General features: G+C 36.5%; 1 protein-coding gene and 2 long non-coding RNA genes across 3 annotated transcripts in view; 2 read left to right on the top strand and 1 right to left on the bottom strand.

Moving 5' to 3' along the window:
- LOC149702440 (uncharacterized) overlaps window positions 1-15,898 on the top strand; it is a 100,465-nt gene extending 84,567 nt beyond the window's left edge. Inside the window, exon 7 of the long non-coding RNA XR_016381737.1 lies at window positions 14,788-15,898. This is a non-coding gene — a long non-coding RNA (uncharacterized LOC149702440). The remainder of the gene's footprint in view (window positions 1-14,787) is intronic.
- On the top strand, window positions 312-4,837 carry LOC149702441 (uncharacterized). The gene is made up of 2 exons (XR_016381738.1): window positions 312-4,063; window positions 4,154-4,837. It is a non-coding gene; the product is annotated as an uncharacterized LOC149702441 (long non-coding RNA).
- LOC149702439 (uncharacterized) lies at window positions 14,493-16,258 on the bottom strand. The gene is made up of 4 exons (XM_089866261.1): window positions 16,011-16,258; window positions 15,847-15,942; window positions 15,621-15,708; window positions 14,493-15,545 (listed from the first exon to the last, which is right to left on the bottom strand). Exons 1-4 carry the CDS (start codon window positions 16,029-16,031, stop codon window positions 14,812-14,814), a joined length of 939 nt encoding a protein of 312 aa, XP_089722387.1. The 5' UTR covers window positions 16,032-16,258; the 3' UTR covers window positions 14,493-14,811.
- Between the last annotated feature and the right edge of the window lie 3,624 nt (window positions 16,259-19,882).

Genomic DNA, 19,882 nt, shown 5'->3' with positions numbered 1-19,882 from the left:
GTGTGAGACGAATATGAGGGGGTATTTTGAAGGGGAATTAATTGATAGTCTTAAATGCTACATGCTTAAATACTTACTAAGAAAGCTTTTATTAGCGGCCATATTGGAAAATGGCGACCATGAAAGTTGCTAAAACTCCGTAGATATTTTGATAAATTATTATCATTTATAGACCTACTTTCAAAGTTGTTTATTATGGAATTTTTATTAATTAAAATATATTATTTTAATTATCGTATTTAAATATAGTTTACGAGCTTCTATTTTTTATTAAACTAATTAAAATATAAATTAAGGATTTATTTATATTCCTTCCTTATAGTTAGGACACGAGCCCCTGTTTTAATTCGTACCGTTAAACACGTTACGTCGGTGTTTGCTTGGCACACCTGGTAGTAATTAATAATTATTTCTAATTAGGCTTAGCCTCGAATTCGTAATTTAATTAAGTCAAGGTAATTTTTTGGTATATTATTTCCTTTTTAAGCGCAATTAATTTATGATTTATTTCAAAATTGTAGGAATTACCTCCTAAGAAATTTATACGTCAAGTTCTTTTTTTTTTCTTTTTTAATGTAGTCCATAAATTTTGCTCGCCTTTTTAAAAATTGGCCGCGCGCAATTTTCTCACACAAAGGAGTCGGCCGTCGTGTCAGCTATAGCGAAAATCAGTGGGCTGAACCAGATAGATAAATTAAAAGTTATCAACCCCCTGAACAACGCGACGCGCCGAACAAATTCATTTTAAAATAAAATTTGTTAAAAAAAAAAAAACAACTTTGAATTAAGGCTCGCGTGCAGACCAGGCGTTAAATATATTTTGGAGCGCAAAATTCTTTTGGTTTTTGTTAAGAGAAGGTGAAATGTTATAAGTAGAGAAGTCAGGGGAATTCCAAGCAAGCGAGTCTGAAAATAACTTTTAAATAATACAGAGAGATAGGTTTGAAATAATTTGAAATCATATATAGAGAGCTAGCTTTGAAATCAGGAGAAATAATGTAGAGACCTAGCTTTGAAATCAGGAGAAATCATGTAGAGCTAGCTTTGAATTCAGGAGAAATAATGTAGAGACCTAGCTTTGAAATCAGGAGAAATCATGTAGAGCTAGCTTTGAAATCAGGAGAAATAATGTAGAGACCTAGCTTTGAAATCAGGAGAAATCGTACCGAGAACTAGCTATGAAATCAGGAGGTATGATAGAGAAAAAATTTTCAAATGAAGTGAAAAGTAAGAATATAACTTTGAAATCCAGATTAAATACAAAATTGCTTTGAATTTGAATGAAATCAGGCAGAGCTTTGAAATTCGCTTGAAGCGAGTTTTATTTTCCCTTTAGTTTTCACGTAGTTGTCGCCTATAAGTTGCTACAAAATTGATTAGGATTAGGGTACTCTCATAGACTCCGCCCCAAACTTTAGAAAAATGTCCATCAAAATATTAATAACGCTAAATATCACTCATCCATTTTTTCTTCCTGTCCGATAATTTTTCCCTATTTAATATTATTACCGTATTATTCGCACCTGCGCCTTCTGTCTCCGGATAGACCTTTTCGCCACCAATCATTTTTACAGGTAATCCACCTTTGAAAAATACCTTACACGCACGCGCAACGTGTTCGGTGGAAGGCTAAACCCCGTTGCTCGTCAAGTACCAAGAAAATCATGGCCAATAATGGTATTTTCGCCCTGGGGCCCGTGTCAAAACGTAATTTTTCTTTCATATTTTTGAGCCGTTGAATTTTTATTCAATTTTATGCGTAATGTGGAGGCTGCCCCTTAATACCTTTTGCTACATAGCTAGTTCACAAAAATTAGCCTATCTCGTAAATTGCAAATTTGCAATTTGGTTTTTGATTTTCTTCCTTCCCTCAGGTACCAACACAGTCTATATCCTTTGATAATCCGACCTTGGTGCACTTAAACAGGGATTTGCAAGCGTGCTTTTACACATATATGTTAAATATATTCCTGTATCTCTTATAGAACCATGAGTTATGGCCCTCTAAAAAGAAAAACTATGTTAACCCTATGGATAGAACGTTAATGAACGTTTTGCTTAATTACTCGAGCCCTGATTGTTGAAACCCCAAGTAATTAGTATCGTTGGAAAGAGGAGAAATAGGACTATAACATACTCAAAGGACATCCTCGTATCTCTAATAGAACCAGAGTTATGACCCTCCAAAGTTGGATGAAAAAATAACCATGTTAATATTTTAAATGATTAACATAGTTTTTACACAAAAAAAACCTTTTTTCAATCTAAAATTTAATTTTCTTATCGAAAAGCCAATTCCCTATTGAAAAACTTCACGTTTCATTGACATATCCGAAAACTAAATGTAATTGGTTTTTTAATGCCTCCTTTTTTAGTTCCTCCAAGATATGATTACTTTAAGACGATTGATCGCACCGTAAGTTTTAAATCCAATTAGCCTAAGGTTGTCTTTGTGATTTAATTAAAAATAAAGTTAGCCGGTCGCCTCGTATAATTTGAAAGAGACCGATTATGGCAAATCGGAAAATATGTATCTAAAATTTGGATTTGAATAATTTAAGCCCTGCCCTGTTAAAACGAATGGGCCTGTTCGTTTAATTAGATTAATGTCATCTAAAAAGCTCCTAAGTTAAAAATGTAACTGAATTGAACTGGCTCGCTATAAGACGTATTTCAAAATATTACTTTCAAAAATTGAACATTTTGTGATCGTACGACTCCCAAAAATACTATAGTTACTTGTCAAGCAAGGCATAAATAAGATATAATTATTAGTTTAAACTTAATATAATTTAATTAATGACGATTAAAATAGTAATTAACATTCTAATAGCTTAGACTGTAGTATCATCTTATTATTTATGCAATTAGATTGTAATATAATCGACTCGTATATAATTTATTGTGATTAATTATACACTTGGGCAAGTCCAAAGGTGTCTTCTAATTAATATTTTTATTATTAATTAAATACAGAGTAGAAGCTAGCTGGCCTCTATAATGCGTTTGTTATTTGTTAGCTTCTGTATTTTATTTTCCATTAAATTCCCCAAAAAATACCGCGGTTAAAAAAAATCATCCCTAGACGGGTCTCTCTCTATATGGGATCGGAGAGTTAATGATACAGAGTAATTAAACTTGCATTAATTACGGTTCTTAGTTTGACGCTGTGGGAAACTCTCCCTTATTACGTAGAAATATCGAACACGATTAAATTTGTTGTTACTTTGTAGACATTTTAAACTGAGTTTAAACAACTGCCATCGTCCTAATCTAGCGCTAGTTACTTATAAACAAATGCAAGTTGTTCCACTTCCATAAGTTCCATATACTTCTGTAGCAGACGATTCTTTCAGGATGAAATGAAGTAAAATGGAGCGGGAATGATGCAATCAAGGTCTCCAAGTGTACCTTGCAGTTGCACACGACCTTACCTTTCGGTAGGAGATTGTTAAGTGCTGCCGCCGCTCAGCGCCATAAGCTTCTTCGATGTAACATAGATGAAAGAAAACTTTTCCTTCCATGGACCGATCTTTTGGGCGCCTGCGCAATAGAGGGTGCGCAGAGACGGATGGCAATGGCTCAACCCCCTTGGGTCCCGATACCTCCATTTTTACATCGAAGAGGCTTATTGTATTTGTGTGTATGTGAACTAACTTCTATTTGTAAGATACAGGGGGCGCCATTTACGTTTCCTTTACAATAATTATACTGTATGAGACTTGATTTTGTTGTGAAAAAAATATTTACAAAATTATTTCACAGGCAATCCACGTATGATGTTTAAAACTTGACATCTAGACGCGTCTCTTCATCTCTTTATACCTAAATATTAACAAAACAATTTGAAGGGAAGAAATTATAATTCCGTAGATGTACGTACGGGGTCGGTATCTCGTTATCAGGTATCAGAACGAAATTTAAATTTCTTCTAAATAAGTGTTGAAATTGTTGCCTTTTTTCCTTCCTTCTGATTCTCTCCAATCTTATCCCACCCCTTATCTACAGCGTATTTAATCAGATAGAAAAGTATTTGATCGGTGGTAAATGGCATCGAAAAAAGGTGAGAAGATTCAACCTTAAAACGTCCTGAAATGGTCCCCGTTCAGATCACTGAATTAAATAAATCTGTGCTCAATCTTCGTAATGCTAGAGAGTTGCATACAGCTCGAGCTTGTTCGAGTGAGAACGACGGAAGTGAGAATTGTAATCCTATACTCAGTGGTTAATTAATTTTGCAGGACCATTCCATCTAGGTCCTATTAATCTGCATTACTAAGCCCAAATTTGACAGCGCCTCACCAGGCGTCCCTCGCTTTACCCTGAATCTATGACCTACCTCATTCACTTCATGACAAGCTCCAGTTTCTAAGTTACCAGTGACAAACTTATGGAACATACCTGTTGAACTTATAGATTTAATATAAATTTGAAACTTAATGCGAACGTCACTCTTAAGAGTAATAATAATAAAAAAGGGGGTCTCGTATTTAACATTCTTGTCGTCGGGTGGCTCTTATTTTCGCACCTGCCCGCCAGAAAGCGTCATAATGACATGGTCGGAACTGTTAAAGATACACCGACTTTGACGCGCGGTTAATTTTCCCGCCCGAAAGGCGCGAGACGTGCCCGGCATAAAACGCTCCAAGAACCCTAAATCCCCCACCCCGAAGTCTCACCCCTCGATACATTAATATCTCAAAAGGACACACCAAACGGCACAGCGCCCTCTAATTCTTATAAATCTGTTTTGATTAATGTTTTTTTCCACCAATTGAATTTCTAATGTCGATTCTCAAACTATGGAGTATATCTTTCCATAAAAAAAAAGAAGAGACCAGTTTCAACTTTTCGCTTAAGGAAGATACACTAGGGTCGGAACACCTTTATTAATGATGTCACGTGACAGTGTTAAATCTTAGTGTTACCAGAAATGTGTTTATTTGAAAGGAGAAGGAATGAATGTGCTAGAATGAATAACTCTTTTCGATGATGTCTTAGGAAAAATGTTAAAATACCTGAATTTCTCTGTTAAGTACACGTTTTGACGTTGCTAATGGGAATTTTCTGTGAAAACTACGTATCACGTTTACCTCGGTTTCATTGGTTAATATAAGACACGCCCCTTCGTCACGTGAAAGTCCGCCTAAGTCTATTATTCATTCCTTCTCCATTCGAGTTATTCCTGGTGTTACTTACCATATTTTTAATACTTTAAAATATGCTTGGACCTCACTAAAACTGCGCACTCCATTTTTATCTACTCTTGATGAAAAAAAGTTCTTTACTTAAAATCGCTACCCTCACCGCCAAGTTCCCAACACCAACCCCTGTTGCAAATTGTTGCGCAAAATTGCTTGAATTTCCATTACCATAAGTTATATTTTACTAAACAGAACGCAATTTTGTTGTCTGCTTTTTCAGGTGTTGATCAGTTAGTTGTTAGGATTTTAAAGAGGGTTATTTATTTTAAGGCAGCTATTGGTTGTTATTAAGCTTACTTAAATGGGTTTATTATACTATTTTTATGGTTTGAACGCCGCACCGTTCGTGCGTTTTTAAGGGTGTTATTTTGCCTTGAAGCCGATTTTGGTCTCGTTACATCTGAAAAGGCTATAGCCAGCCGGGTACGTCTGCAGTTCCTTTTAATGGCGGTATTTGTCGTCGATATCAATTGATAAGATTGATTCATTTGCAGTTTTATATTCTTCAGCTACTTGTATTTCATATAGTTGATTGATCCATTATAGCTTTTACTACATCGATTTTGTTTTCGATTGGTATCTAGTTATCTCTTTTTGAAGTATACGGCGTGTAATGTCTGTATGAATTTTGAACTGAACTGGATCGACCCGACCCGACCTGTAATCCATCAATGAACTTATTATTTATTATTTTGGGATTTTATAGTGGTTAATTGCGTTTTGGTAACCCCATAGGGGATCAGGCTCTTTGTCGATACAAAAATATTCCACGTGATTGAGTGGGCTATGGCAACTCTAGCAAGAGTTGAAAATATTATAAACATAATTTGTATTCAAGTTGAAACCCGAGTTCGATGATAATATAATCGATTTTAATAGTCCCATTTAGTTTAAATTTTCAACGAAAATCACGTTTTTTCTTTCTTTTTAAGATTAAAATGGTTCTATTATAAATATTATCATAAGATATGTTCATCCATAAGTTTGTCACTGGTAACTTAGAAACCGGAGCTTGTCATGAAGTGAGTGAGGTAGGTCATAGATTCGAGGTAAAGCGATGATTGCCTGGTAAGGCGCTGTTTGTCAAAGGCTTAGTAATGCAGACTAAATAGGACCTAGATGGAACTTGGTCTTGCAAAATTAATTAACCATCCGAGTGTAGGACTTCAATTCTCAAACTAGTTCGAGCTGTAAGTCTCTTAGTAGCATTACGAAGTATAGGTAGTGTTATACTTATGGAACATATCACTTATAAACCTATGATATTAGAAATATTTCTTATAAAAGATGAAAAAATCTTTGGTTGAAAACCAAAGAAAAAAAAAAAAAAGAGAGCTTTCTTCCCAGGCAGAAACTTCATTAATCAAATACTTAATGGAGACTCATAATTTTCTCCCTATAATTTCACGTAAGATTTTTTTTTATCTTCGATATTTAGCTTCTTGAATTTATCCCGTGGCTACTTCGTGACACCTCTGTATATTTATACAACCCTAAAAAAGAAGGGTCGATTCGATTCATGCACCCGAGCGAGTTAGGAATTTTTTGTTAATTATGAATTCAAAAGTAGATCGGGCCGCTGGAAAGTTTCGTTACCACTTTGTAACCGTTGTATCTTTGTTTCGTTAAAAACGTCGTGAACTTTCATATCGAAGGTTAATTGTTGTACCGAGTCTATAGCTATCGGAAATCGTATATAACTTGTGTGGACTATATAAAATAATCGTGTTTCACGTGCACTAGGGCCTAGCTCAACAAAAAGGATGTAAAAAAGTTATAACGAAAGGGGTGTGGATGTATCTGCTGAAATGATGACGGATTAGATTGAACCTTATTTTATTATTATTACACTGTTTTTTTTCTCTATTCACGAATACTAAGCGTTAGATTTTTTTTAAATCGTATGTTTTAAAATTTCCCTCTCGTTTAATTTTACGCGGTGTTTCGCGTGTTGAACCACCAAGAACGCTCGCGACTCGACAGAAGTGACTGTTAATTTTGTTGACGGGTCGGTCACTCGCCATCTGTGCTTTCCACTGAACTTCGCGGAATCGTTTGGGATGCATGACAAGCTCCAGTTTGTATGTAACCAGTGGCAAACTTGTGGAACATATCTTATGAACTTATGTTGTTATTGATATTTTAAAGTATCATTTGAAACGTTAAAGATAGTTTTCACTATAAACCCTCCCCGTCTCTGGCTTTAACTTTAGTGCGATTAATTAAGTTAAGCTAGTACCAGAAAAGTCCATACCCCCCCCCACCTGAGTGTGATGGACTCCTGCTAGTACTGATTCGAACTGAACTGCTAGCCACTTTTCTCAGCTCAACAAGTCTGTGGGAAAACAATTAAATGTTATTATCCCTTCGACTGTAGTCATTAAAGTCGCCAAGAAATCCCTTAAATCTCGAGGACACTTAAGAATAGTGTCCTTCTCCTTGAAAAGACACGGGTAACTTTGCAGCAGCAAAGTAATTGAATTCTGTTTTATATACATCAAATAATAATAGATTTAAATTGGTAGTGGAATAAGCATTCTCAACACCCGAACATTCACTGTCTTCCCTTTCATTAGAGTCGGCCGGGAGAATGCGCTGTTTAACGTGAGAAAGCGTGTTAACTTCCAATCAAGAAATTTTTATAATAATAGGCTTAATGGCTTCGGATGATGAAACGCTATTTTACGTTTATAGCTGTTACACAAGGAGTTAGAAAATGCCTAAATTTCCAAAGCCATCTTTTCCATCAGCATCTTGACGAGGGAATCGCGTGTACGTTTCTCTTTCGCGGCTCCCCATCAATAATTAGCCGTTCAAGAAAATATTTCTCGCCAAATGTTCCACTCATTAACACTCTTTTAAAATTTGGAGGCTCTAGTTCACCAGAAGATAGCTGCATGACTCTAGCTATAGCCAATTAACCACTACTTCTTAAAAACAATTTTCAACGCTTGTTTAACCCTGAATTTGGTTAAGGGTTTTACGGTGTATTACTCTGATCATATCGACTGTAATCACGTGATATTATAACAATCTACCTTACTCCCCTGTCGGGGGACGGAAGTTAGGCTTATCTCGGGTAGTAACGTTAAGAAATTCATCTGTCGTCTGCTACAAAGGCCAAAAATATCAGCTGTAGCAGACGAGAGACGAATTTCTTCCTGTAACTAACCTCCTTAAATGCCGAGATAAGCCTAACTTCCGGCAATGGGGAATAAGGTGGATTGTTAAACTAAACAATGGCTTAGTGCTTTAGGCCTAAGTTACTTTTGGCTCAATGGGGAATCAGGTTGGAGTTTTCTTGCCATTGGTACATCCGGTATGAAAGGTATATATTACATCTTGCTCGACTTGTTGCGTAAAACCGTTCATGTCGGACGATAGAACTATCTCTACCTTCGGAGAGGCCTGACAGCTAAATTGGCCAGAACCTTTTGCGAGTCCGCTGTAATCAAGTTGTCAGAGATAGGAACCATTCGATAACATACGGATTAAGCCCAAAATATCCCGAATAAAAAAAGGAAATCCAACCTTAACCCCAAGCAATATCTACCTGATAAATCATCTATCGACATTAGAATTTTTTTAGGCCTAATTCGGAATTAATTTCGTTTATCTTTTGGATGGCTGGTGTAGGCCTTCTTGTTAACTTGGATTTCGTGAAATTCGTGGCGCGTTAAATTTGTCCGGTACATGGAATTATCGTGACCTTTTCGATATTGATTGAGGTTTTATCGATTACTAAATTCTACAAATATCCGCGGGTTGAAACAAAACGATTGATTTTTATTTTTTTTAAATAGGCGTAGACAACTATACTTATATTTTAAAGAAGTTCTCCAATACCAGAAGGCATTTGAATTAAAAATATCATCTTACATTCCTAAGTTTGTTAAATGATAACGGAAGTGGATAATAGAAGAAGGATGACACTCTGTATCGTCTTAATACTTTAGTTATGTAACATGAATGATTATTCCTAGGCGAAGGAACTTTTTTTGTTTACTCGCCTGCACATCAAACTAAGTTCAGATGGGCATCGCACCGTGAAAGGGTGAATTCTATAACTGTTTGGTAAGTACTAAATCCTCAGCAATCAACCTACCCACAAACCTTGATTGTCTTGACGTGCAGGGCACAAAAATCCACAAGCGCATGCGCCTTCGCAAATACTTAATCGCTAATAGAGTAACCTTGCTATAATAAATGTTTAAATTATGTTGGGAAGAAGCATGTTACAATTACCCCGTCCGCTTTGTTGTGGTACACTTCTCTCGAAGAGAAGTATTACATACTACTTCTTACAGAACATTCAAAAACACCCAGTACTCGCACCAAAGGTCAAAGTTCAGGTGACCGTTTAAACATAAATAATGCTAATAACATCATCAGGCAGAGCTGTCACATATGCATACTCAAAATTCTTCCAAACCAATTCTTACAGTCCAATAAATACCCTAATAAATAAATAAATACATAGAAAGAAAACAACTTGATAATCCATATGCCATAATTTACTCGGTTCTTCTTATCTTTCAATTATAGCTATAAATTCGGTATTTTTTCATTTCTTCTGTGAAGTTAAACATCTTAATCAAACATTAGTTCCTTTGGGCGCTAAATATTTATTCGAGTCACAAGTTAATTATTTAGACATTCTTTTGATGTTAACCTCCTCTCCAGCAATAAAATATTCCACTGTACGGTTTGGACTCCTCGTAAGGAATATGAAATCAAAGAAATGAGAGACGACGTTAATAAGATAGGTGATATGAAGAATCATTAACAGGCACTTTCGCATCTCTCTTTTTTTATTAGCGTTCCTTTAATCGGGCTCGTGATTAATAGATTAGTATATCTGTAATTCGTCGGCATATTAATACTAAAAAGAAGCGAACCATTTGCGAAATTAAATAATGATACTTAATTAATGCAGTGACAAAAGTGAATACCATTGAATAACACGTTGATGAGCGCTAAATTTATACGCGTCTTATACCACGTTGGGTCATTTGTCTGTCAATCAAATGAATGACTCGTTGGGGTCATAGCCGTTGAGACGGGGGGCACCTCGGTCAATTTCCCCTTTAGGGGTCCGAGACGCTTGTAGTGCTATCTAGAAGGGGGCCCTCGATTTGGTGGTCAGTTTTCACTGGGCCCATAAACTCTCTCCCGGGTCAAGTTGGGCTATCATATGATCATGGCGTTATCCGTAATGTTTTGAATTACAAGGGCTAACATAACATCAGCCCATTTCTATCAAGTTGAACTTCAGTACAGTGGCGTGAACTGAACTGTTAACCGTCCTCTTGGCTCTGGGGCTCTGGGAACGACATAAACCCAAGGCTTTAGTGAATTCTCTAATTGTGTACCGGTGAACACTTAAGTTTGAAACTTAAGGAACGACTTGTTTGTAGGGGGGGTCTGCGGGACATGGGTTTGAGGACGCGCCCTTGTCCTAAAGGGTGAATCATCTCAACCCAAATCTAACACCTGGCTTTTTTTTTCTTTCCCAGGTTCGTTTTTATTACGAAAATGAAATTTGATTTTTTTTTTATTTTGGTATAAATTTCTGTTATAAAATGTACGTAATATTGGAATGTGGCAGTTCGCGCGCGGTGCCAGGCCTCTTATTAGAGGAAAGTCTTTATATCAAGTTAAAGACGTGCGAAAATGAGCGAAGATCTTCTTTTTCTTCTATAGCAACTCTCGATCGGCGCCCGTTTAGTATTCCGAGTGGGCGCTCTGATGGGTGTTATATAGGGTATATATAATATTACATTACCCTTGTCCCAACCTCCCCCCAACATCCGAACCACGGAGAAGTCAACTAACTCGAAGTTAAAGGTCAGCGGGTGAAATGTCAGCGTTTGAGGATTCATACCATTTATTGAAGGTGCGCTTTTGCACTCGAGTAGCCTGGTAAATGGTATGAATCTTCCATGTCTGAAGACTTTCTATAAAGTCCATGCAGCTTCCTTGGTAAGCGGAGGATTTGGGCTGGGCCTTGATAATCAGTCAATTAGTATATGTCAGTCAGTCGACATTTATTTTGATAGATATGGGTAATAAATCTACATTTCAAGTAGCACGCATCGCCCCATTATACAGTTAGATTTCCGGACGCCATTTTCCAAGATGGCTGCCGATTTAATCCTTAACTTTTTCGAGATTATCAACTATAAATGAATTCATCTAGTCTGAAAGGCAGTTTCAAATCTAGTATCTTAACTAGAACTTCGTTGTTAATTGATTTCTGTCGAGTGGTATTCGCGAGGCGTCAGAATTATCGTTAGCCCAGCTCGTTAAAACAGAATTAATGCTGTTCTCTCTCTCTCTCTCAGTGTCTAAAAAGGCCCTGTCTTTTTAATTTTTCTTTCGCCGAAAAGATCGCCTGACACTCCCTGCATGTTGCTGTAATACTGCAAACTGTATACGTCCATGCATGAGCCTTAAGGCGATACCAAATATTTAACGAGAAATTTGACGAGTTCAAATTTAAGAAGGTATCATTGAACGAACCTTTTTTGCATCTTAAGAAATTCTCGCTTATTCTTTTTTTTTTTGTTTCATTATCATTTGATATTACGTGTGGTTTCGGTTGAAAATGGATTAGAGAAAAGTTGGTTGTCACTCTTAAGTGAAGTCAGATACAATGTTTCTGAATATCGTCTGTACTGCAATCCATTTTATATGCCGGACTTATCAAAAACGCCCTGCATATATAGTTTACAAGTCATAGTATGCAACTTTGATGGTGTTGAAATATGTCCACGTGACACGCGCATACAGTATCACGTGCAGGTGTCTCCTCGATTAAAAGAAAAAGAAGAGGCGCGTGCTACGATAATTAAAGTAATTAAATCTCTAAACTACAGTCCCAAGCAAATATTTTTATCAAAAACCAACTGTGTAGAAGAAAAGTACACCAAACCATTATTAAATTCCAATCCCATAATAGCTAGTTTTAATATGCCTAGAAAAAACAAAATCTTAAATTATTTCTAATGATGTAAGATTGAGTGTCTGAGTCGTACTAAGGGATTAACTACCGGCCTAAGGGATTAAGAAAAGGGACTATAGAATATTGAAACAAATATAGAGTTATTATTATGACAAGATGTTAAGTTAACGTTAATATTTAGGTGAGGAAAGTTGAAACGAATCGACTTGTATCAACGTCTGTTTCTGTTTTATTTCGTTAATGAGCTTGGATTGTATGTTGTCTAGTCTATAATCAAACAAACGTCCTGCCGACCTAATAAAATGTACAAGGCTTAAACTACTTATTAAGTTTCCATCTCGAAATTAATGTACATTAACGACGGAAGAAGCTCCTTATACGTAAGGTAAACCCATCAGACAAAACTTTTAATAGTGCTAGGAGCTAGGACATTTACTAAGTAAAATACCTGGAGACTAGTAATTCAAAATTAACGACAATACTATATCTGGGTATAGATCCATAACCTAATAATTAAAATTAAATCTATTAAAGTAAATATTATATATGCAAAATTTTTGTCGTTCAATATAGATAAGGAGACCGGCGTTGAAAAAATTATAATATATATTAATGTCGCGGCTTCTCTTTGGTATTCACTCCGATGCGATCATGAGTGAGGTCATAAGTTTATAAGTGATATGTTCCATAAGTATGACACTACCTACACTTCGTAAAAAAAGGCTTACAGCTCGAGCTAGTTCTATGGAGAACGACAAGCGAGATTTGAAGTCCTATACAGTCTTGCAGAACTTCCATCTAGGTCCTATTTAGTCTGTATTACTAAGCCCCCTTTGACAGCGCCTCACCAGGCGTATGTCGCTTCAGCCCGAATCTATAACCTACTTCAATCACTTCAAAATTACAAGCTCCAGTTTGTAACCATTGACAAACTTATGGAATGAACATATCTTATGAACTTATGGTAAGCTGTAATTATAATTCAATGCATTTTTTCCACTCAAAGTTTTGATGCTATACACCCATAAAGCGTGTAGGGATTGCAAGTACTTAATTATTATTTCTTGACATTTTCAAAGGGTTGTAATTACGATAAAGGTGTCATTGATACGGTGATAAAATATTTCTATGCTACTTGGCTATAGGCATATTTGCGCGTGGAAGATGATTTGATATTGAAAAACGGCGCTTTGCCTTTTAGTTATAAATTAATGGATCTTCTTTAGATTATCGGAGCTGGTAATTAAAAATAACCTCGAGCCAGGTGACGATGGAAACATATATTGCCTTAATTATTTATCGATGCAAATTTACGAAATGATAAAAATCAATCTGACAATTTGATCGACTAGAAAAATGTATTTCTTTTTAACACTTAGATGAGATAGTGTTTTGCAAAATTCGTCTTAGCTGTTAAAAATAATAAATTTTTTTCGGAAATTGCAATTGACATATCTTATGCCAATAATTAAAACATACTACCCTAAAATATCTTAATTGTCAAAGTCAGTGAAATCACTCTATATCTTCAAGATCAGGTGAACAAATTCCTCCCCCCCCCTCCTCCAAAGATGTTTCCCTTGACCCTGGTATCACAGCTAATGCGAGTTAGAAAACAACATGAACTATAAATAAATTTAATTTATAAACTATTTCTAAAGGAGCTTCGGATCCCCTTTATAATCCTTAGGTTTAAAAAAAATTAAAATTATTATCTTCTCTAATGTATGTAACAGCGCATGACACAACTTAACTTAAGACCCGGACTCAGGGATGTAGATAAGAAAGAAAAACCTTTATAGGAAACTTAATTTCTAAAGCCATTTAAGTATTTTGTTTAAAACGTTTAAGAGATACGATGTTCTTCCTGTAACAAAAATCCAATTAGTCCCACGCAAAATTCTCCAAAGTAGTAAGGACATCTTTTTTTTTTTTTTTTGAAACGATCGAGGACCCGCCACCTGAAATTTAATTTTGTCGGTATTTCCTTGCAAGATTTCTAATTTAAGATGAAATATTTGACGATGCGGTCCTTTTTGAGGATATTTAGGACTCCCGGAGTGATATTACGGCATTTTCTAAGATGTTTCTTATCTTCATTCAAAAAGCCAGAGAGCGACAATCAGTTGAGTTGTCGTCGAATGATGGAAATAACTTAAAGTTTTCAACCTCATTATTTATCAAAAACTATCAACGTTTGGTGACAGCTCTTTTCTGATATTTTTAGCGACAAGCTGTGAATGGAAACGTTGCTTGAAATCTTAATTACTTTTTTTTTTATTTTGGAGGAGCGGATTTGAAAAGGAACGCATTTCTTTCAAACCTTTTTTTTAATTAATTAGAAAATATTTATTTATTTATTTGGAAAATATTAATTTGTACACAAAATATTTATTTATTTATTTGGAAAATAATTAAATAATTTACGAAATTATTCATTTCAGTTTTGTTTGTTTTTTCTTTTAAAATTGAGCATTTATAATTTTGAAAAATTATATTTTTTTGAGCTACAGAATTTTGGCAAGTGTCCGACCTAACACGAAGTTCAATTCAATTCTTCTTATAGAGATTGACCAATTCTCACAGTTGATTGTTTTGCATTTTTTTCTTTATTTACAGTTACTATTGCGGTGGTTTCTGACGTCACCAGGGTCGCCATAATGGATCGACATACATAGGCGGAATTTCACGCATTTCCACATCCTCTACGTCACAATAAACCGTTGAAGTTTCCCTTTCCCGATACCCTTGAATAACCGATAATTCTCTACGTTCGCACTCATCCGAACTGCTATTTTCATCCGCTGATTGCGAAGACGATGAAACTTGAGATGAAAACCCGGCACTGTTCCCGCTCATGGAACTCTCTGGTCTCGGCGACTGTTTGTCCGTGCACGTATTATTACCATGACCTTTTGAACCTTCGATTCCCAGTTCGTTAGTGGAAGAAACCCCGATTACGTCGCACTCTCCGTTCCCGTATTCCGAAGGAACCAATAATAGACGGAGGGATCCGACGCGACTACAAAAGCACGAGCGGGAACTTGGAGAGTCGGCCGTTCCCGGACGATCCGGGAACGGGGAGGAATTTCCATCACGGTCCGTCGCCGACGCGTTATCGGTTGTGATAGTGTCCGAGTTTTTATTCTTTTTCACGATCGTTAATTGGTCCAGTTTTTCCCCCAAATATTTGAGTATTCGTTGTCGCGTATTGTCCATTGTCTTAGTGTATTCACTATTGTTTTTAAGATCTCTGTTCAAATTAGTAGTGGAAGATGGTGCTTCGTTTGATGTGAAAAAGTTCTCGATTTCATTTAGGCATTCCTCGTAACCCGCGCGAAATTTGTTTCGAACTGTTTCTCGTGTCAATAATGAAGCTGTAATTAATTAAGATTAATTTCAAATTTGAACTCTACGCTTAATTGAAGGTCAATTAAGTTATCATCACTTACAAATTCTCTTTTGCTTGTGCAGTTCTTTTAAATGTTTCACCGCCATTTCGAGAATATCGGCCTTTTCTAACTTGGAATGTCTGGGAGACTGCCAAATAATTAATAAACCACGCAAAAATATTAAAACATTGCAAAATACATTCCTTAAGCTCGAGATTAAAAACTAGTTTAATTTTTGATTTTAGATAAAATCAATTAACTTTCCGTAGCCAATTCGAAATCTCACCTCTGTTTTAATATCTTCCATAATTAAACTTTTCAATTCTGCCAAACTTTGATTAATCCTGGCTCTTCTCCTTTTTTCCATCAATGGTTTTGACACCTTGAAATAAATCAACATAAATCGTGTTAAATAATTAAATTTAAACTCGTTAAATCTAATTAAATTACCCTTCGATTAGTTCCTTCCATGTTTTCCAAATCTTCCAATATCCAAAGTTATCCAAAAGAAGATGGCTTAACAAATTAACAAACTCGCACAACCTCTTACGATCCTTCCTTCAAACTGTAACAATACCCGAGACAAGTGCGTGCGTACTTCTCTCTCGTTCAAAATCTGTTTGAGTTTTGGCATAGATAGCACGTAAGTATATCCTATCCTCAGGTGCTCAGACCGTATAACTAGCTTCTGAGATTACTTTGAGGGATCGTACCAGAGAGCTTTCTTAAGAAATTACGCGGTCTTTTTATCCAATCACGTTCGTTCTCCATCCCTCCCTTGAACGCGCGTGCATCGACGTATAGGCCTACACTCTCTCCGGATTTTTTTCTTAAGACAGATTAATTTTTTATAAGATGAGATGAGATGGAAGGAAAAATTTGCCTCCTGTAAGGGGAAATCCGGGGCACGTGGTGCTGTATGATTCGCGTGACCCCAGACGCCACGTGTGACTGCTTATTTTGGTGCGCTTAGCTCTCCCGCGTGTTTGAAAATATGCACGCTGGATCACGAGTTCTAATGCACGCGCGTGTGAGGAACATTCGAGAAAGAAACAAAGCCATATCTCATATTTATTTTAAACTATAGCTCTCCCGTCCCGTCTCGTGTATGTCTTGTGTAATTCGATTTATGTATAATATTTATGTGTTAGAGAGTGCACGCTACAGTATAACACTCCCCTTACGATGAGGCATGGCGTATAAAGTGAATTGGGGTTTAATTTTTCAAAGTTCATTGCTGATATGAGCTATGATCAAACAAAACGACGAAAAGCGTTTGAAATAAAATTATGGCACAATGCTCCGAAATTAACTTACAAAGGATGTTAGGACCTATACATTTTGCAGTAAACTTACTTAAATTTAAGCACCCTATGTATTAATTTGATAGCCTAGTTAATTGTAGATTTAATCAAAATCAATATGAAAATCTTCTAGTTATTTAAGTTTAATATCCCTGTGGGCATCAGAAGTTAGCAAGTGTAACAAGGTAACTCCGGGTTTAGCTCTCCCACCCATCATGCCACGCGGTGTAAAGAACGTGGGATACCAAATCAAGCTGTCAAAAATAAATTGAAAAATATTCCTTCAAAGTTTCAGTTTGAATATTGCAAAAGTAAGGCCATAACGTGTGTGGGCTCTCTTGAAATATTTGGCAGGTGGTACGCGCGCGCGCCACTGAGTAAGCCTTGCCGCGCTTAGAAAAGGTCATCCTGACCTGGATGGAATCTCTGGATAGGATACACCGGTCGTGGCTCATGCCGGAAGCTGATTGGCGAATAATACGAATCGACTGGGAACCCAACTGAGAATCATTCTTTATCTTAAACATTAAAAAAAATTGAGACAAGTAGTCCCGTTTAAGGATCACTTCCCTTGTAAGTCAGATTTGGATGTAGACGTAAACCGTGCCAGAATGCGTAAGACCGAAAGAAATGTTTAATAATCAGTGGCCCCACATGACGATTGACCCCTTTCTTGACCTTTTCAATTCATAAGCAACGTACGTCAAATGCATTTCACGCGATTTTTTAACTAGCTAACCTCATCCTCCCCGTTCTGTATTAAACGTGTTCCATGATGTTTTAATCCGAGAGAATACCGTCTGGAAAAATATAAAATTATGTCTTGTTTATGGGATTAAGTTGAACCACACGGTAATAATGCAACTCCAAGGGACCAACAATTATGTAGGGTATAGTGATTTTTAAGGTACAGGCGACGGTGAAGCATAGTACCAAGCACTCCTCCTGCGGACTTAAATAGTGAAACATTCCCTTCCATCGGGTGGAGCTCATTAGTTCTATTCTACTCCGCTAGGGAGCGTTATTTTCGGTCTGACTAAGTTTAATAGAATAAAATCTCTCATTTCGTGCGAGGTCAATTGGAGATCTATTCAATATCTACGTCACAACTTACAGAAGTGGAATCAATGACGAATAGAGATACTAGTCCCTTAGAGTTGTATTATTACTTACGAACGTAAGGTAACTTTGTTTCAGTTTGTTCATTCTTTTCAGCCTACGCAGAAGGATATGAATGTTCAAATATGGCAATTAAATGAGCTGGTTTTACAAGCCGCATGTACTGAGTAAACACACGTGTAGGGATTTGTGTTAGATCTTTTGAGTAAACAAGCTCTCCCGGAACCAAACCCGAAAAGTTGTTTTTTATGACATCAAACAAATCGTTAACCCTGTTGACTATTTTTCCCAAGGATTTTAATTCCATTATAAACCCAAAACACACACAAAAAGAAAAATCCAATTTGTTTTCAATTGATCAGTTATGCAAGCTGCAGCGCTTTCGGATCAACGCACCTTTAAGAGTCTTATCTTCGGATGTAACAAACGTGAAGAAAGTGATGTTAAGTTCAATTTCGTCTTTAACCTCCCATGGATTTGGATCTTTTTTTCTAAATCCCGCATGATCCATTCAAGAAAAAGAGAGGAGAGTTTTATCAGGGACGTTGTGATCATCTTGGACTGGAAAGTTCACCAAGGACCCGGGCCCATCTACGCCGCCACTCCAGTACCAATTCTTTCTTCTTCCACGATTCTAATCCCCGTTTTTATGGTAGGGTCCCGTTTGGCGGGATACCCTGATATATATATATCGTCGTGTGGGGTACCAAGATATCTTTAGCTAAACTATAACGTGATCCTAACGTAGAGAAGAACGTACGATGCGATACTTCAGCTCAACAGTAGGTTTTAGGTGGCATAGACCAACCTCCGACCATCAAAACGGGGATCGCTTATGGTATCAGACAGTATACATAAAGTAAGAATGAAGAAAAAATAGTTTTTAATGTAAAAAAAGAAAAAATGTATGCAGCTGCTTGTATCAAGTGTCGGGAATTCCTTAAAAAAAATCTTGAATTCAAAAAAGTAAAAGTAACCTTAATTTTAGGACTGCAGCTGTACTTTCACCGGTATTTTAATACGTAGGCCTATAATTATTAGGCATAATGCGCGTGACCTCCTCCATCAATACCTGTTATTTATTTTCCATATACTCATTAGTGTTATCAGAAGGGTATAATAGAAGAGAAGTATTATATACTTCTGTATTATTGCTCTGTAACTCTTTGATACCTTGCTATATTAGTTTAAAGGTAATATTGCGTTTAAAGCCAATTAAGCTTCCGGGCTACAAAGTACTGAGGGAATACGACCCACCGGAGTACCAAATTTGCATTGAAACCCTTAATTAAAAAAAGTACTTTTAAAATGTATTTTATAGCGCCCAATTTCGATACCCCATATCCATGCATGATGTTGCCATTTTAAAATCTCGAATTTTGATCGTAATAACAATGTCGCTATTTTTAGACTAAATTGATGTGTGTAGGCAATCTGACAGAAGCCACCTGCAGGCTGCAGCTAAGATTATAAAACGTTATATAGCGTAAAGATATTTTTGTATATAATCTTTAATCTTTCTGTTAACGAAAAAAAACTTGGGAGAAAGGAAAAGTAAAATGAAAAAGTTGGGCAGTAGGGTCTCTCTTAAAATCTCGCTATCGGTTCGCGTCACAAACGATTACTTTCGCCCTTATTATTCCCACAAGTGGGCACCATTCACTTTGGCAACCTATACGACCACGGCATGTACCTTTACAAGAATAGAAAACTGAAGAGAAAAATATCCATCCGAAATGGGTCCCCACAGCCAGCGAGATTGGAATCTCTGTCGGTAAGACCTTTTTGAAATCGAAGTGGTTCCCCAAAGTATCTTATTTTACTTTAAGCAGGTGGGGTACGACGCTCCTATCTTGAAACTCATTTGGATTATGTCACTCTTAATCATTCGCGAATCAT

Source organism: Phalangium opilio, unplaced genomic scaffold (assembly GCF_054372755.1).
Source record: "Phalangium opilio isolate 3A_F unplaced genomic scaffold, DU_Popi_V2 ptg000017l_1, whole genome shotgun sequence".
NCBI classification, from domain to species: Eukaryota; Metazoa; Arthropoda; class Arachnida; order Opiliones; family Phalangiidae; genus Phalangium; species Phalangium opilio.
The sequence above is the reverse complement of the archived record's forward strand: the minus strand, read 5'-3'. Positions and strand labels throughout refer to the sequence as shown.